We start from the raw sequence: 16,248 nt of genomic DNA, 5'->3' as shown, positions 1-16,248 counted from the left end.
TTACACTACTTAAATTTTATCCTTCATTGTCTCAAGCTCCCCAGTCATCTATCTTTCTTAGAATGAAAATAGTATTGGAGGACTTTCTCTTCCTGTCAATCAATTCAAATGACAAGAAAAGATGAATCTTTGTTTTTGGCTTTTATTTTTATTTGCTGATGCAAGCTTTAATCACTGGGAATTCTGTTTTCATTTCTGTAAAGTTAAACAATTAAACACTAAGGGTTTAAATTCTTTCTTCTCTTTATTCCCAGCTCTGTGCTTATTAACCTAGAAACAAACTAAAAGCATACTCTGGTACTCATACTTTTCTAGTAAATCAAAGAATACTTTAAACTGCCAAGACTGGTACTGTAGTTGATAAACTGAGAATTTTACATTCTCTAACATACCATGACTTCTTGTTAGTGTAGACAGCGTGCACTAGGCTCAGCAGAGTTAAACATTTTCAGCATGATTCATTACTACCTTCATTTCCTTAAAAAAATTACTTACTTCAGAAACATGAAACCATATGTAAATATCAATCCAAGATCCCAATCATTTTCTGTGAATAAAAATGCCTGTGCAAACTACGTAAGATCACATTTTAGGAAGTATTTCACTAAAGCCAAGTAGGAATTGGAACTGCCTTCTCACCAAGTATTTATCTAGTACATACAAAAAACTACCATTGTGGGAGAATTCCAAGAAAGTGAACAAACTGAAGCATTTTCACAAATCTCAAATGATTTTCAAATAATTAGAGAAATTCACATTAATCTGAATATTAATATTATCAATAATTCAAGATGGAAAATATTTTTAAAAAATGAGTCAGAATATCATTTGTCTGGCTTTATTTTAATCTATCATCAATTTAGGTATCACCAATTTGCCATAGAAAGTGTATCAATATCCTATTTTCTTACAGAGATAAAACATAACTTTAAAGTAGACTCCTAGTTTAAAGCATACATTATGCCAAAATATCTTATTTAGAAATTCCTACCTCTTTGCTTTCCTCCATATCTGACTCGCTGCTAAATTCTTCAGTATTTAAATTTTCAAAGTCAGATTCTCCGACAGCAATTGGTACAGTCACAGTGAGGCTGGGATTGTTTATGAATGACATGTAATCACTTTCATCCACAACATATTTTTCCACACTACTGCCTATGCCACTGGTTGTTCCATTTCCATCTTTGAGATAATTGAGATCTTTGCCTATTTCTATAGTGGTATGGTTGGAAATACAGCTGTCTTTTTTGTTATTTAGATCTTCGAGTGGTTTAATTTCATCTAGGGCTTTCTGCTTTCTTACAAAGGCTTTCTGAATAAATTCACGTAGTTTTCTTTTAACATAATCAATTCCTTTCTGCATCCTTCCCACAGCAATCTGAAGATTGTTCATTTCATTATCATCATCAGTGGCAGCAAGGTTGTCAGAACTGAACGAACTCAAGAGCAAGGCCAGGAAGAGGTTCAGAACCTAAGCACGATAGGAAAATAGGTGATGAAAACATTGTGTTATTTCAGTTGCTCTTAAGTGTAAGTTTTCCAAAATTGCTCCTACACCACATTTTTTACTAATAGGTATTCCTTTTAGTTTGTGATAAACTATCCTGAAAAAAAGGTGAATGAAATAAATACCTGTCCAATATCAAGTGATACTATTAAGAGTATTTCCTTTTTAGTCATTACGAAATTACCGAAACCACTATTATGTGAAACTTCTAAATTAAGTTCAGTTCCAAAAGAGAAATCTTAGTTATCAAGTTAACTGTAACAGTGAACAAAGAAAAAAAGTTTTATTTGGGATGCTAAGTATTTTCCCATGTAAACTGGATTTTCCAGGACACTGATAATTTATCATAACTTTATTCCTAAAATGATAATTCTAATACATTTAAACATGACTTTGTTTTCATGTATTTGTACCAATTTTTGCACTAGATAACTTGCCAAATTAGAAAAAAATATACCTATTGCTAGATCAAAAGTCACAGTTTTTGGTTCAGAAAATCATGGCCACTAGATCTATACAATAGCTGGACATACTATAAAAATGGTTTTTATACAATAACCATCATGTTAATATTGACTTAAAAGATTGTGGAATCAAGATATTGCCATGGACAAAAATCACTAATTAGTCTGTAACTTGAGTCTTCAAAAATAGGCCCCACTGGTAGGAGTGAGTGAAAAGATTAGTGACTATAAACCCACTCTATATGTACTCAAAAGATGTAATTTACTAATGAATCAGGTACTCATATGGGTACAAGATCAAGCTGTATAATTTTTTTCAGGATTGACTGATAATTTTATGAGTTTGTGATTATTGAAGCATATAGAATAACAGAAGGATTTAGTAGTAAAGTAAGTCAAAGACAAAATGTAAAAATAATACAGAAGAATCCTAGAAAATACTTTAAGTAAAACTCCAATGAAAAGGATGCTGCATTCTTGCTACATTCCTATCTTTCCAATAAGCTAAATAAAGCCTATAGCTCCTTTGTTTAACCAGTTACAAGTTAGTCTACCAATGGTAAAAGGAAATGTAAAAATGTGTAAGATCCAGTAAGGTATTCACATAATCTGTAAGTCTATTTTGACATTTCTCAATTACTATATCACGGTTGCTGGTATTCATATGAAGGCCTACTCCTTTACCAATAAAATTATATTTTATTGTTATTTGCCTTTGAATTTGTTATTTGGATGAAAAATAGGTGAAAGAAAAAAGTTAAATGTTACATTTTGGTATTTATCCATAATGAAAATGAATTTTGGTGGCATTATTTTCTAGATTTGATTTCTGAAGATTTATTAATGAACTATCTTTGTCTATTAGGAAATTTTTCTTGATATGTATCAATAGACCCTGCCAGAGTGAGATCCAACTTATATTTCCTCTTCAAAGCACGGAGGCAAGTACTCTATTTGTAACTCCAACTGTGTCATTTACTGTTCTAGCTGTATGGCCTGCTGCCCTTTCTTGTTAGAATGAGTGTGGGCCAGTCTTTGGCCCCACCTATGTCTTGTCTGTGGACCAGTCATGACAGTGACCACTGACACTTCTTGTGGTGGAGCACCATAAGAAGTTTATGTGAGTTCAAAGGGGTTATGTCAGCTTGCCTTTGGGGGACCTTTCTCTCTTTCAGTGAGTATGAAAAAGAAAAATTATAGGAGGCATTTCTTGAAGTTCATTCCATCTTGTTTAATCAAATGCAATATGAACACATTTCCTTACTGGTGGTAAAAATGACATATTATCACTACCTTAGCTTACTCTGAAATATATCCAGGATCTCATGAAAGGGGGAACTTTTTCAGCTGATAGTCAAAAAAGAAAGGAGAGCCTTTAATTTTCTCCTTAAAATACAGAGTTTCAGTGTATGCATGTAGATGGAAATGATTATTTTATAGACTATTTCTCTTTAATCATTTATAGTGACCTAAATTTTTAAAAAAGATTTTATCTATCTATATATCTATCTGAGAGAAAGAAAGTACACATGAGAAGGGGTATAGGCAGAAAGAGAGGGAGTAGCTGACTCCCCACTGAGCAGGGAGCCAGGCGTGGGGCCTGGGATCATGACTTGAGCTGAAGGCAGACACTTAACAGACTGAGCCACACAGATACCCCTACAGTAATCCAAATTTATATTAAATGTAATCCATAGGTATAGATGCTTCTGAAATTCTCCTTTCAATCTGAATCTTCTTTACAATTACGTGTCAGATTTGTCTTATTTCTATAAATTAATAGATTATATGGTATATGTTGAATTTCTTTCTCTTTAAATCCAGTGTCCATTTTCCAATTGCTCATTGTTAGATTCCTAATAAAAAGCCATCTGTAGCTTCAAACTGCCTACAAAAAATCCAATTTTTTTATGTATAATCAGTCTTTTCATAAATTAAACTCTACACAGTCTAACCCTGCAGTTAACTTTCTACTACTCCTACTATGGATTCCCTGCTACAGTTTGATCTGTTCATTCATTGTTGTCATAAAGGATTCTGTTCTTTGCCTTTTCTCTCTTCTTCCAATATATGCCAAATACATATATGAAATCAAACCAAATCTATAATATAAGCCTATGACTTTTTGTTTCTGTTCTGTGTAAGCCCAGGACTCTCTCTTCCTGTTCTATGCAATCCTGTACTTCTCTGAAAAAAAGCAAATTGCATTAGGAATTGTGGTGGCTATAAAATATATCTACAAATTATTTGTTACTCCTCCATTCAAAAGTTAAAGCCTAATTCCTTCTTAAGTGTGAGTTTTTCTTAATGACTAGCTCTGATGAATACAACATGGCAGAAGGGACAGTGTAGGACCTCAAGATTAGAACACAAAGTCTTCTCCTTGCCTTCTCTCGCATGTCATCTGCTCTGGGAGAAGCCAGCTGCATGTCCTGGAGACAGTCAACAGTCCCATGGAGAGGTCCACATGGAGAGGAACTGAGTCCTTGTGTCAAAAGCCAACAGATAATTGGGACTTTCTGTCAAAAGCTATGAGAGGGATGCTTCTTGGAATCTGATCTTCCAGCTTCAGTCAAGATAACTGGGGCTCTAGCCAACATCTTGACAATAACCTTATGACAGACCCCGAGCTGGAACCACCCAGCTAAGCTACTTCCAAATTTATGACCCACAGAAACTAGAGATAATAAATATTTGTTGTTTTAAGTCACCATTCATATTTCTGGATTGCACAATGTTCATGTTTCTTATTACTTCAAGAATAGGTCTGCATTATCTAAGCTAATATTGAGGAGGCGGAAATCTGCAAATGAATGGAAATAAATGATAACCTCTTACCTTTTTTCCTCTCCCTTTTTTCTTCCTTTGAGGGAAGTGGAGGTTACTTTTATGTGAAATGAAATTAAATCCATAAATTGTACATTTTAAAAATATGGTTATGTCAATCCTTGCTCTAGTCCACTGGATTGGAACTTAATCAAGCAACGCAGAATAATTCATATGTGAAGTATAGGAACCTGATCCCCATCACTGAGTTTATTGTCTTCTCTTCCCCATCCACTGGGTCTACTACTGCTTGGTTTGCGACAGTCTACTTTTCTTCCTACCACGCTAAATCTTGCATCTTAATTAAAGATAATTTGGGTTCAACCCCCTTGACAAAGCCTGTCTAAAGCAATGTCTCTACTTTGTGAACTTGACATACAGCACTTTGTTTTTACATTTTTGACATGTATTAAGATATTTCCATCTTTACTCCTGTTCGAGTATAAGTCATATCATGGTGTATATCTATCTTCTTATCACCTTTTCCATGCGTCCAGGACTCAGTAAAGATGTACTGGGAATGGTTCATTTGACACAGACATGATAATATGTGATTCTTGAGTCAGTGTTATTTGCTGATACTGTAGTTTCTAGGCACCAAATAATGCATGCCCTTTTAATGCATTTGAAGTGATCATCAATTTTTTTGAACTCCAATTTGCAGGACACCAAAATATGAAAACATCTTTAAGTGATACAATTGTTGATACTTAAAAAAAGTGAGCGATTATTCTTAGTACCACATCCATGCTTTAATATAAGAACTAAAAGATAAAAGCTAGAAATGGCCCTTTCCATGGAATAGTAAGAAGTGTAGGTATGAACCTCTGGTTCAAATAGTATTTTAACAGTTATGCTATATGGTATATGCTATATGTCAATCATGTAAAACTGGAAAAAATAAAAATAAACAATGAACAAATATTTTTTGAAAAGTTAATGTGGGTCTCAATAGTCCAAACTCTACCTGGCTCCTGCAATAATGAATAATTGAGTATTGCTTTTAAAAAGCCAAAAACATATAAAACATTCCTCAGTTGAACATACTTTTTAGTGGTTACATTTCTTTTACTAAAAATAAGGAAAATATTTTTACTACATACCACCAGGTTTCCAATCACCATGACCATCATGAAGACAGTAAGGCACATGGTTTGGCCAGCGACCTCCATACAGTCCCACATGGTTTCTATCCACTCTCCACACAGCACGCGGAACACAATCAGGAAGGAGTGGAAGAAGTCATGCATGTGCCAGCGTGGGAGTTCACAATCATTGGAAATCTTGCAGACACATTCTTTGTAGCTCTTACCAAAGAGCTGCATGCCGACCACGGCAAAAATGAAGACGATGATGGCCAACACCAAAGTGAGGTTACCCAGAGCCCCCACTGAGTTGCCAATGATCTTTATCAGCATATTCAGGGTGGGCCAGGATTTTGCCAATTTGAACACTCGGAGCTGGAAACAAAAGTGAGAAGGCTATTACTGCCCTGCCTTCTAAAGGATCTACAAATTTATTTACAAGGAAAATCTATGGCATAATTGTCTCAATTATAGGGTGATGACTTATTTGCATGTCAAATTTTACCTAGCAAAATGTATGTTATTTAATACCATGGGTATTTTTCATTCTCAAACAGTCCATTTTATGAGTAAAACAAATATATTATACAGTTTTGATTGGCATTTTAATGATAAGATACACCAAAACTTCCAGAATCTTACATAAGCATATGTAAGATTTTTTTGTTTTGTTTTCCGTAGGGACCCGACATAGCTAAGATTAATGATGATTAATTGGCAGAGACTGTTTCACAGAAGTAGAGGCTGTTATTACTTGGGTATGAAGAGGACGCGTATTGCATGGGGCACTGGCTGTGGCGCATAAACAATGAATGCTGGAACACTGAAAAGAAATAAAATAAAATGGAAAAAAAAATCCCAAAGTGAATACATTTTTTTAGTGTACTTGAGACACATAAGTACAGATAAAGTTAACATAAATTATGTAAGGTGCAAGAGAAAAAAAAACAACTAATTTCCTTAAATCTTTAGATTGCTTTAATCTTGCTATATCGTAAGTTTGCTGTAACAGCAAACTGTATTTTAAAAGAGATTTATTACTCCATGGTCCACCTGTCCTTGTTTGCATTTTCACTTTCTGTGAACCATGGTCAACTGCAGTCTGGAAGTAAATGATGCTCCTTCCTCCTTCTTAATAGTGGCCTAACGCTATGTCACAATGCCTACGTCATTTACATCACTTCATCTCAACACATACGCATTTTATCATCTCAAGTCATCACTAGAAGAAGGGTGAGTACAATACAATATTTTGAGAAAGAGACCACATTCAGATAACTTTTATTAAGAATATATTATTGTAATTATTCTATTTTATTATTACTTATTATTGTTAATCTCTTACCATGCCTAATTCATAAATTACATTTTATCACAGGTGTGTGTGTATAGGAAAAAACCAGTATATACAGGGTTTGGTACTATCCACGGTTTTAGGCATCCACTAGGGGTCTTAAAACATATTCCCGCGGATAAGGGGGAGGAGACTACTGGGACTTACTGTATTCAAATAAGAAATATTTGGACGTAAGTAAAAAGCTGTATTTTGTCAACTCTTATGTCTTCAGTGACTTAATCAATTCATTATAGTATATAAATGGCTTGCCACCACTACTTAACATGTCAGTTGTATGAGCTCATGGAGTTCTCTAAGGTACCATTTACAGTTCAGCAGCATTTTTATTTCTGATGCTTCAGTAAATGTCAGGCTAAGAGTAGTGCATTATTTAACGGCATCTAAGTTACTCAAAGGAGTGGATATAAGTACCAAAATGTTTAATTTATTCCCAGAGAATAACTAATGCAAAAGAGCTACACACTAAGCAAAACACTAATGATAATATGTTTCCCATTTCCCCAAACTGCATCACATTATCCAAAGATTTACTAAACATTTTTAAGTAGTTGCCCATATTATTTGTTATATAATCATTTCTAATTTTTGCTCTGTTTTCTGCATCCTTCTAGCTTCAAATTAGATTCACAGCTATCCATGACAACTAGGGAAGGACACCATAGCTCTAAGGATCTCAACTGAAATTTCATCTTTGAAGGTGGTACAGGAAATTCTAAATAGACTTCAGAGCAAAGTCTTGAATCTAATCACCACTAATACATTACTGATAGGAACCTGTCTTTAGTAACTATCTACATCCCTGTTAATTGAAAATAAATCATAAAAAAAGCCAACTCAAAGTAACAACATGATAAAACATATCACACTTTAAATGGAAATGTGTCAAGTGATATTTTGTCTCTTAATTTTAAAAGATTCATGAACTGATGAATATAAAGATCAAATAAAAGACTCTTTCTTTAAAATTAACAAAACATAATATAGCAAGTCTTGGGGCGCCTGGGTGGCTCAGTGGATTAAGCCGCTGCCTTCGGCTCAGGTCATGATCTCAGGGTCCTGGGATCGAGCCCCGCAGGGAGCCTGCTTTCTCCTCTCTCTCTGCCTGCCTCTCTGCCTACTTGTGATCTCTCTCTGTCAAATAAATAAATAAAAAAAAAATCTTTAAAAAAAAAATAGCAAGTCTTCTCAGGACTACATCTGGTGACTTCCTGCCTGGCAGAAGGGGCAAATGTGTGGGGCGCTCTACTTTCTTCCCTTGCACACTCTACCCACTCTCAAGTCTTGACTTCTGTGGGGGCAAGGTGGGCAAATCCATAATTCTGAGCCTCTGAGAGAAAGGTGAGCTCATCCTCTAAGTCTCAATCAAGCCTTATGCACAGTTAAGCAAACTTCACATAACTGAAAGATGAATAATATGTTGTTTAATTGTCTTTGGATTTATATATGAATCCTTTTTTCTCCCTCCCTATTAGCCCTGCCATTCAATTACTAAAACAGAACTGTTGGTTGTTCGTTTGAATAAACATCATTTACCTGTTAAAGCTATGATGAAGAACAAATTACCAGCTGGTTGTAAAGGAATCTGGTTTGTTTTTAAATATACTCAAACAATATTTTAACTACAGAAAAAATTATAATTCTTGTTCCTACTTGGTAAGAGAGAATTCTGATTAAATTATTTATAAAAACATTATGGATACTCTCAATTAACTTACCAGCCGAAATGATCGGAGAACTGACAATCCTTCCACGTTTGCCAAACCAAGTTCCATTAAACTAAGGCTCACAATTAAACCGTCAAAAATATTCCAGCCTTCTTGAAAGTAATAATATGGATCCATGGCTATTATCTTGAGAAACATTTCTGCTGTGAAGATCCCAGTGAAGACCTAAACAAGAAATGTTATTACACAAGTGAACACTCTTGAAATCATAAATAATTACTGAGCAATTTAACTTACTCCCAATAAACCTCAATTAAATTATAAATTTTAAAAATTGGCTTAGATCCAGTAATCTCAAATGGTGTGTACTCAAATCAATATCTAAACTGTTTATTATATTTAAGGTTTATTAAGTTGTGAGGAGTATATGAATTAGGACCATAAAATTAATATTGTCATTTTTATTTTCATGAAGGGTTCAGCTAAAACATTGTGGGCAACTGCACTTCATAAATTTCAATTTGATGATTTTTCATTTTCATTCATTTTGAAGTATTTCTAGTCACTCTTGTGATTTCTTCTTTAACCCACTGTCATTTAGGAGAAGTTTTTTTAATTTCCACATATTTGTAAATTTTCCTAATTTATTATTATTTCTAATTTCATTCCATTTTTGTCAGAAAAGTACTTTGTATGATTTCAATCTTCTTAAGTTTATTGAGGTGTGTTTTATAACCTCATATACAGCTTATCTTGGGGAATATTTCATATATACTTGAAAAGAATGTATATATCCTGTCCATACATTTTCTACCATTCCATGATTCACCTCAAATGCAAATCTTGTCTTCCTTAACATGTAAGACAAGTCCCACTTTGAATTGTTCATTTGTTGTTTTTGTCTTTCCAGCATCTACTCTCCCTTCCTCTAGAAATGGCAGACTTGATTTTTTTTCTTTATAATTCCACTCATTTACTTTGTCTCTAGTGGTAAGAAATGGTTCTGGTTTGGTCAAATAGGGCATTCTAATTCTAGAACCAGAGGAACTGACTGGCTTAGAAATGGTTCTGTAACTCCAGTCAGGCCAAGAATCATCAACTCTCAGACCTTTGTTAAGGAACTAGTTAGGAAGCACAATCCTTCTGCTTAGGAATCTATGCTGGTAAGATAAAAGTTGGTAGGCTGTTGCCACCAATACAATACTCAGCCAGAGACAAAGGAAACATACTGGGAAGAAGTAGGGTCAGAAAATGACTTCCAGTGACATTCCTTGAGAAACAGAATCTGTACAGGTTAAAACCTGGAGTTGTGCCCAAATGGGTGTTAGCTACTTGAGGTAATGAAATTCTCTTTATTTTTGCTTATGCCCATTTGGGTTGTTTCCTAATACCCACCTTCATTAAGCTTTCTTCCAACCCTTGCTCGATTTTTAGAGATAATATTGAAGTGGTTCCCATATAGGTTAAAATTTGGACTAGGTAATGTTATTATTACTTCCTACCCCATAGTTCTATGATTTCTGACTACAGTTTATGATATTCTCTGAAACAGCTTTCAGAGTTTCTGATACAGTGTTCAGACATCCCATTGCTCTGTCAATTTCTTCTGGGTACAGTTTCCCCAGTTGTAAAATACAAACATAGAATCTGCCTTAGGACTAAATTTATGGGAACCTAGAGAGAGGGAACTCATGTAAATTTCATTTCTCAAGTTGGGAGGTGCATGAGAACCTAAGCCTCTTTCATTGATATATATATATATATATATATATATAAAATTTAATTTTTTCAATGTTCCAAAGTTCATTGTTTATGCAACACATCCAGTGCTCCATGCAATACATACCCTCCATAATACCCACCACTAGGCTCACCCCCCCACCCCCTGTTCCAGTAAACCTTCAGTTTGTTTCTCATAGTCCAGTCTCCCAAGGTTTGTCTCCCACTCCAATTTCCCCAACTCACATTTGTATCAATATATTTTTGTTGCCTGAGTTAAGATCACTTTCCTTTCCTTTCTGTCACTCTACCATATATCCAGTGAATGTTAATACAAATTTTTAAGTGAAAATGTATGCAAAAATTTATCATTATAAATTCCTAAATGTACAGGAGAAATCCAAACAGAAATAATAATCTCTATATGATTATTTCCTCCTGAAAGATTCCATCTTCAGTGTTTATATATGATGTTTCAAATTTTTCTGATTTGGTATATTTTATAATTTAACAAATGTGGTCATGACATTAAGAATCTATTCTAACTACCTGATGAGAAACACATCACAATCTTGTTAACATAGACCAATATCCTCTATAATTAATATGCAACTTTCTAGTAAAATTTAATTCTAAATCAAATTGTACATAAAATCTTTCAATCTTCTGCATTATTTAACTGTAACAATCAATATATTTTTGTTATAAAAAAAGATGTTAAACTTTTGCTGTCCAGGTATACATGGCCAATTAATACACATTTAACTTGAAGGTGATATATGAAATTCATTAAGGCAGTCATGAACTCTTTCAAGGGGAAGAACCCTCAGTGACTCTTACCAGGTTCCCGACTGACAGCACACTGCTGAACTGCTCTGTCATAGGGTAGTGCTCCATGGCCATAAAGAGTGTATTTAAGACAATGCAGATGGTGATGGCCAGATCAACAAATGGGTCCATCACAACCAGGTTGACGAGATGTTTCACCTTTAACCAGGGTTTACAGCAGTCCCAAATCAAACACATGTTAGCAAATTTGTACCAGCAGGGTGGGCATTTCTGTCTGGATTCTTCAAGTTCTGGGAAAAAAAGTTAGAATACTTATGGAAACTGCTTGATTTCTATTAGGCAGCATTTGCTTTAAATTGAAAGTGATTTTTTAGAAATCTAAAGTTGTCAAAAGGCATTAATAGGTTAATCTGATGGTGGAATAGGAAAAGACCTATTATAGGTTAGTTGTCATAAAAACATGGGCACAGAAAGGCTAGTAAATTTTCCAAATCTATTTTGGCTAAACATAGTTTCACAGATTCTATCTGCAATATTAAACTGTCCAAAAATTATCTTCAAGGATATTTGAAACTAGTGGGGAGGACTTGGGTTAAGCTCATCCATGCTCCAGATAGAGCCAGATGCATATCTATCTATCTATCTATCTATGCATATGTATATTACACATATCAAAGAACCCCTTCTCAGAAGATGTCCTAAAATTTTTATCAGTCATGCTGAATCTCAGTTTCTTGGATTAGATGTATGTTTTGAGTCTTTTAATGAAACAGTTTGGTCAGTGTCATCAGTCTTAGTCAAAAAGTTTCCAGTTAAGCTTTTTAAAATATAGGCTTGCATATTAAACTCAACAGGATTCATTTTCTTTAAATTTCTTTATTTAACTAGAGGGCACAAAAGAAGAGAAAATATGCATGTTAAGAAACTGGGATACTGGGGCGCTTGGGTGGCTCAGTGGGTTAAAGCCTCCGCCTTTCGCTCAGGTCATGATCCCAGGGTCCTGGAATCGAGCCCCGCATCAGGCTCTCTGCTTGGCAGGGAGCCTGCTTCCTCCTCTCTCTCTGCCTGCCTCTCTCCCTAGTTGTGATCTCTATCTGTCAAATAAATAAATAAAATCTTTAAAAAAAAAAGAAACTGGGATACTCACTGTTAGCATAAACTATTGTTTCAATTGAGAATTATGTACTACTGATAAAATATAAGAGGATTTTAGGTGGAACGTATGTAGAATTCATAAATTATCATGTTGTGAATTTATTTTAAGGTATTAAAGTGTATAACCATCATACCAAGCCTATGATATAAGATTTCATAGCATAATACACTTATTTAAGAAAAAAGTACAGTGATTTCAAGAGGCATTTCAATTGAATAACAGGAGAAAGAAGACAAACTTGCATAGCTCTTTAAGGTGATACTCAAAATATTGAACCTTGGTAAATACTGGCAAAGAATTGTAGAAAATTAGGAAGTGGGAAATTACTATCTTCTTTGGTACGATGATCTTTTAATCAATTCTTGAGTGGGAAAATAATGCAGAACTTCTTTTCTGCCCATATCATTACTTCACACCTGATTATCTGCTCTGCCAAATATGAGACCACTTCTTAGCACTAAAATAAAGGAAAAAGATTCTTTTTTAATTCATGGTATATTTGACTCTGGTCAGTTATTACTACTGTTGCAACTGGAATATTTCTTCAAACCTGATATAATTCACTAGAAGCTAAACTTTGTGGGGGAGAAAACAACATATGGAATGGATAAACATAACCATAGCTGATTTTTTATTTCACTGATAAACATTCACTATTAACTAATACTGTAAGTTCACCACTTCTCTATAATAAATTAATTTCCTGATTATTTTTAGCAGAAATCCATTAGAGGTAGATTCTTCAGTTGTCTCTTTAGATACTAAAATTCTTCAGGTGCACAGTTCATTTCTCTTTTTCTTAATATGTAATCTTGTAAACAATAAAGAATAGTTGAGGTATAAATCAGAGGAAAAATATAATATCAATAACCAGTTATTGCTAGATGCTTTTAAGACTCCAAAACAATGTCATGTTTATATTGAAGATAAAAAGATATCATTTATAGTAATTAACAAAAGAGAAATTAAATAATAACTCTTGGCCTGTGTATAGTCGGGACAAGTATTTTAAATGCTACTTGTCATTTAGCAGGTAAAAAGAAGCAAGTGGGAATTGTGTAGAAAACAAACAAACAAACCAGAGAAAAGTTCAAAAGGGAAAATTCAGCCAGTGTTGCTCATCTTGACACCAGGAAAAAGTGAATCGAAGTTGTTTTAGTTCTAAAATAAAATCATTCCATTATTCATGCCAGAGAGAGAGAGAATGAGAGACAGACAAGACAGAGAGAGAGAGAGAGAGAGAGAGAATCTTACATTTTAAAACAAAACATAGCACTCAGGAAAGAACGACAGCCATCTCTCCATTATTCCTATGTGGATTATCTTCACTGAGATTCCCTTACATCCTAGTTTGCATATTTTGCTGGTTCTCCTCAATTCCTCGGGTGTTTGTAACTTACCCTCCCTCTATCCTTCCCAAGGATGTGACCAGGAAACATTTCTGTACAGTTTTTGCATTTAAAACTTGAAAAGCAAACAATTCGTTTTTGCTCACCTCCTACAGTTTCATTAAGTAGGAGGCTATTCATTACACGGGACAATGGAGACTTGACTGTAGTTCAAAAGAAGGAAAACAAAAGATGCCAGCCAGCCGGATCAACAAGCCTGGTTCAAAGAGAGAGAGAGAGAGAAAGAGAGAGATAGGGTGGTGGGGGGGGGGGGGAGTAAACTAAACCATGATTAGACTTAGAAGAAAGGACCCCAAATAAACGAATTATGTCAAGCTAAGAAACCTTCTACTGTTAGCAGGACCAAAAAAAGGAAGGACTATGCAAGAGAGCTCTAATATGCATGTGTATGTGAAGTATTGCTATCAACCAACCTAGATCAATGTCACATTCAAAAGTTTTAGATACCATTGAATAAAGAAAAGAAAGGTTTATATTCCATAAAACCAATGAAAAACAATGAAAATGTTGCCATGGTCCCTCACAAAAGTATAGTCAAGAAGCTCTTCAGGTATTAAACCAAACTCTGTCTTCTGTCTTCTGCTTCCTAAGTTATACATATTTCTAGGACATCCTAGGCAACTCCATTGAGATACATTTCAGTGGAGAGCCATGTGGATACACTCATTTTGAACTCTGTATCTTAATTCGTGGACAAGTTCAATCTTGTGGTGGATTGATGTTTTTCAAGTAATTGCTTACGTTAGCTCAAATTTAATGGTATCAGAAGTGCAAAGTAGGACTGTTGATTTAGACTTACCCTGTCTCCTTCTCTACTTCTTGCTTTAGGGAGCAGACATGCTGCTGACATCGGTAGCAGAACCACTGGCAGCTTCCTCTCAGTGGTTTTGCTATGGCAAGGAGCAGAAGACCAGAGAATCTTCAAAAGATTTACCTGGAGGGACAGGGAGGAGCAAGCTACTGGCAGCTGGGGGAGAAGAGGGAGTGCAAGCTAACGCAGGCGAGGTTGGGGAAGAACGTACTGAGTTTAATATTCCATAGAAATCAGTGAGAAGATTTCTGATACTGCATTAAGATATTATGAAAATTGGGTCTTGTAATACTGACGTGGCTGTGATATATATCCAGGCATCTACACTGTGGGTTTTTTCTGGCTGTGACTTTTAGGCTTTTGGTACTGGTATTAGTACCAAAAAATCTTTGCATTCAGACTGGAAAAAGAATTATTCCATGAATACATCCAATGCCAAGAGAAACTATAACTAACAATAAGAAATGCATGTGCCTGTGCATTCTCTCTCATTCGCCATCTTTCTTTTTCCTTTGACACGTCTACAGAAACACACACACACACGCATGCACACACACAAAACCTAGGAAGGGGCAGAAAGAGGGGGGCTATAAAAGAGAAAGGGAGAGAAGGGAGATGGAGGGTAAGGGAGAAGGATAGAATATATTTTATATGAAAGTATTTTCCAAGTAGTTGAAGTTGATAGTGCACATTTAAATTCACTTACAGTGTGGAAAGACACAAACATGAATTAATAAAAACAATGAAAGTAAAATGACAATGATTATATTTACTGACTGCCTTCTACAATCCAGATACATAGGTGTTTTATATATGACGTCTAAATTCTTACAACAACCTGATGCCTAGATCTCATTATCTGCATTTTACTGATGAAAAAACCCTGAAGTTTAGAGTCATATTAAAACATTTAACATGGAGGAGAACCAAGAATCGATCATAGATCAAGCTGTCCCCAAAGTCTTTATTTTGGCATTGTAAGATCCAGACTGCTAAACAATATGTTAACTACTCAGATATACAATCTGCAGCTAAAGAAAGAGCTGATATACTGTAAAATTCTGGTCAAAGAGAGGCAAAAGTAGGTCTACAAAATTTTGAAAAATTTGCTTCAAACTGATCAATATCAAACCTTAATCCACATTTTCATTTATATTTCTGGTTAAATCAAAGGACTTTATAACTTTTGTCTCAAGTAGTTAATACAATTCAAATGGGTTAGCATGATCATGAAAATAAACGTTTATCATTACACTCCTTTCATTGTCATGCACACAATAAGTTTCAACAGTTTAGAAGTGAATCTACAAAAGCAGTATTCCAAGTATATCTTGAATTTGCAGTAGCTTTCTGGAGGCTAAATGTAAAAATCTGTATGAGATAGTAGAATCTATGTGTTGTATGTGGATTTTATTTTATCTGGTAAAAGAAATAATGCTGATGTGATATAAAAGTGAGGAA

General features: G+C 34.7%; 1 protein-coding gene across 4 annotated transcripts in view; it reads right to left on the bottom strand.

Moving 5' to 3' along the window:
* Nucleotides 1-16,248, bottom strand: part of LOC123950930 (sodium channel protein type 2 subunit alpha) — a 147,575-nt gene that overhangs the window by 38,714 nt on the left and 92,613 nt on the right. For all 4 annotated transcript variants that reach the window (XM_046019434.1, XM_046019431.1, XM_046019432.1 and 1 more), the window contains exons 14-17: nucleotides 11,463-11,701; nucleotides 8,955-9,128; nucleotides 5,901-6,257; nucleotides 992-1,471 (exon numbers count right to left, since the gene is read on the bottom strand). In XM_046019434.1, the coding sequence (XP_045875390.1) occupies nucleotides 992-1,471; nucleotides 5,901-6,257; nucleotides 8,955-9,128; nucleotides 11,463-11,701 (1,250 nt within the window). The remainder of the gene's footprint in view (nucleotides 1-991; nucleotides 1,472-5,900; nucleotides 6,258-8,954; nucleotides 9,129-11,462; nucleotides 11,702-16,248) is intronic.

The sequence above is a fragment of the Meles meles genome, chromosome 9, assembly GCF_922984935.1.
Source record: "Meles meles chromosome 9, mMelMel3.1 paternal haplotype, whole genome shotgun sequence".
Taxonomy (NCBI): Eukaryota; Metazoa; Chordata; class Mammalia; order Carnivora; family Mustelidae; genus Meles; species Meles meles.
The sequence above is the reverse complement of the archived record's forward strand: the minus strand, read 5'-3'. Positions and strand labels throughout refer to the sequence as shown.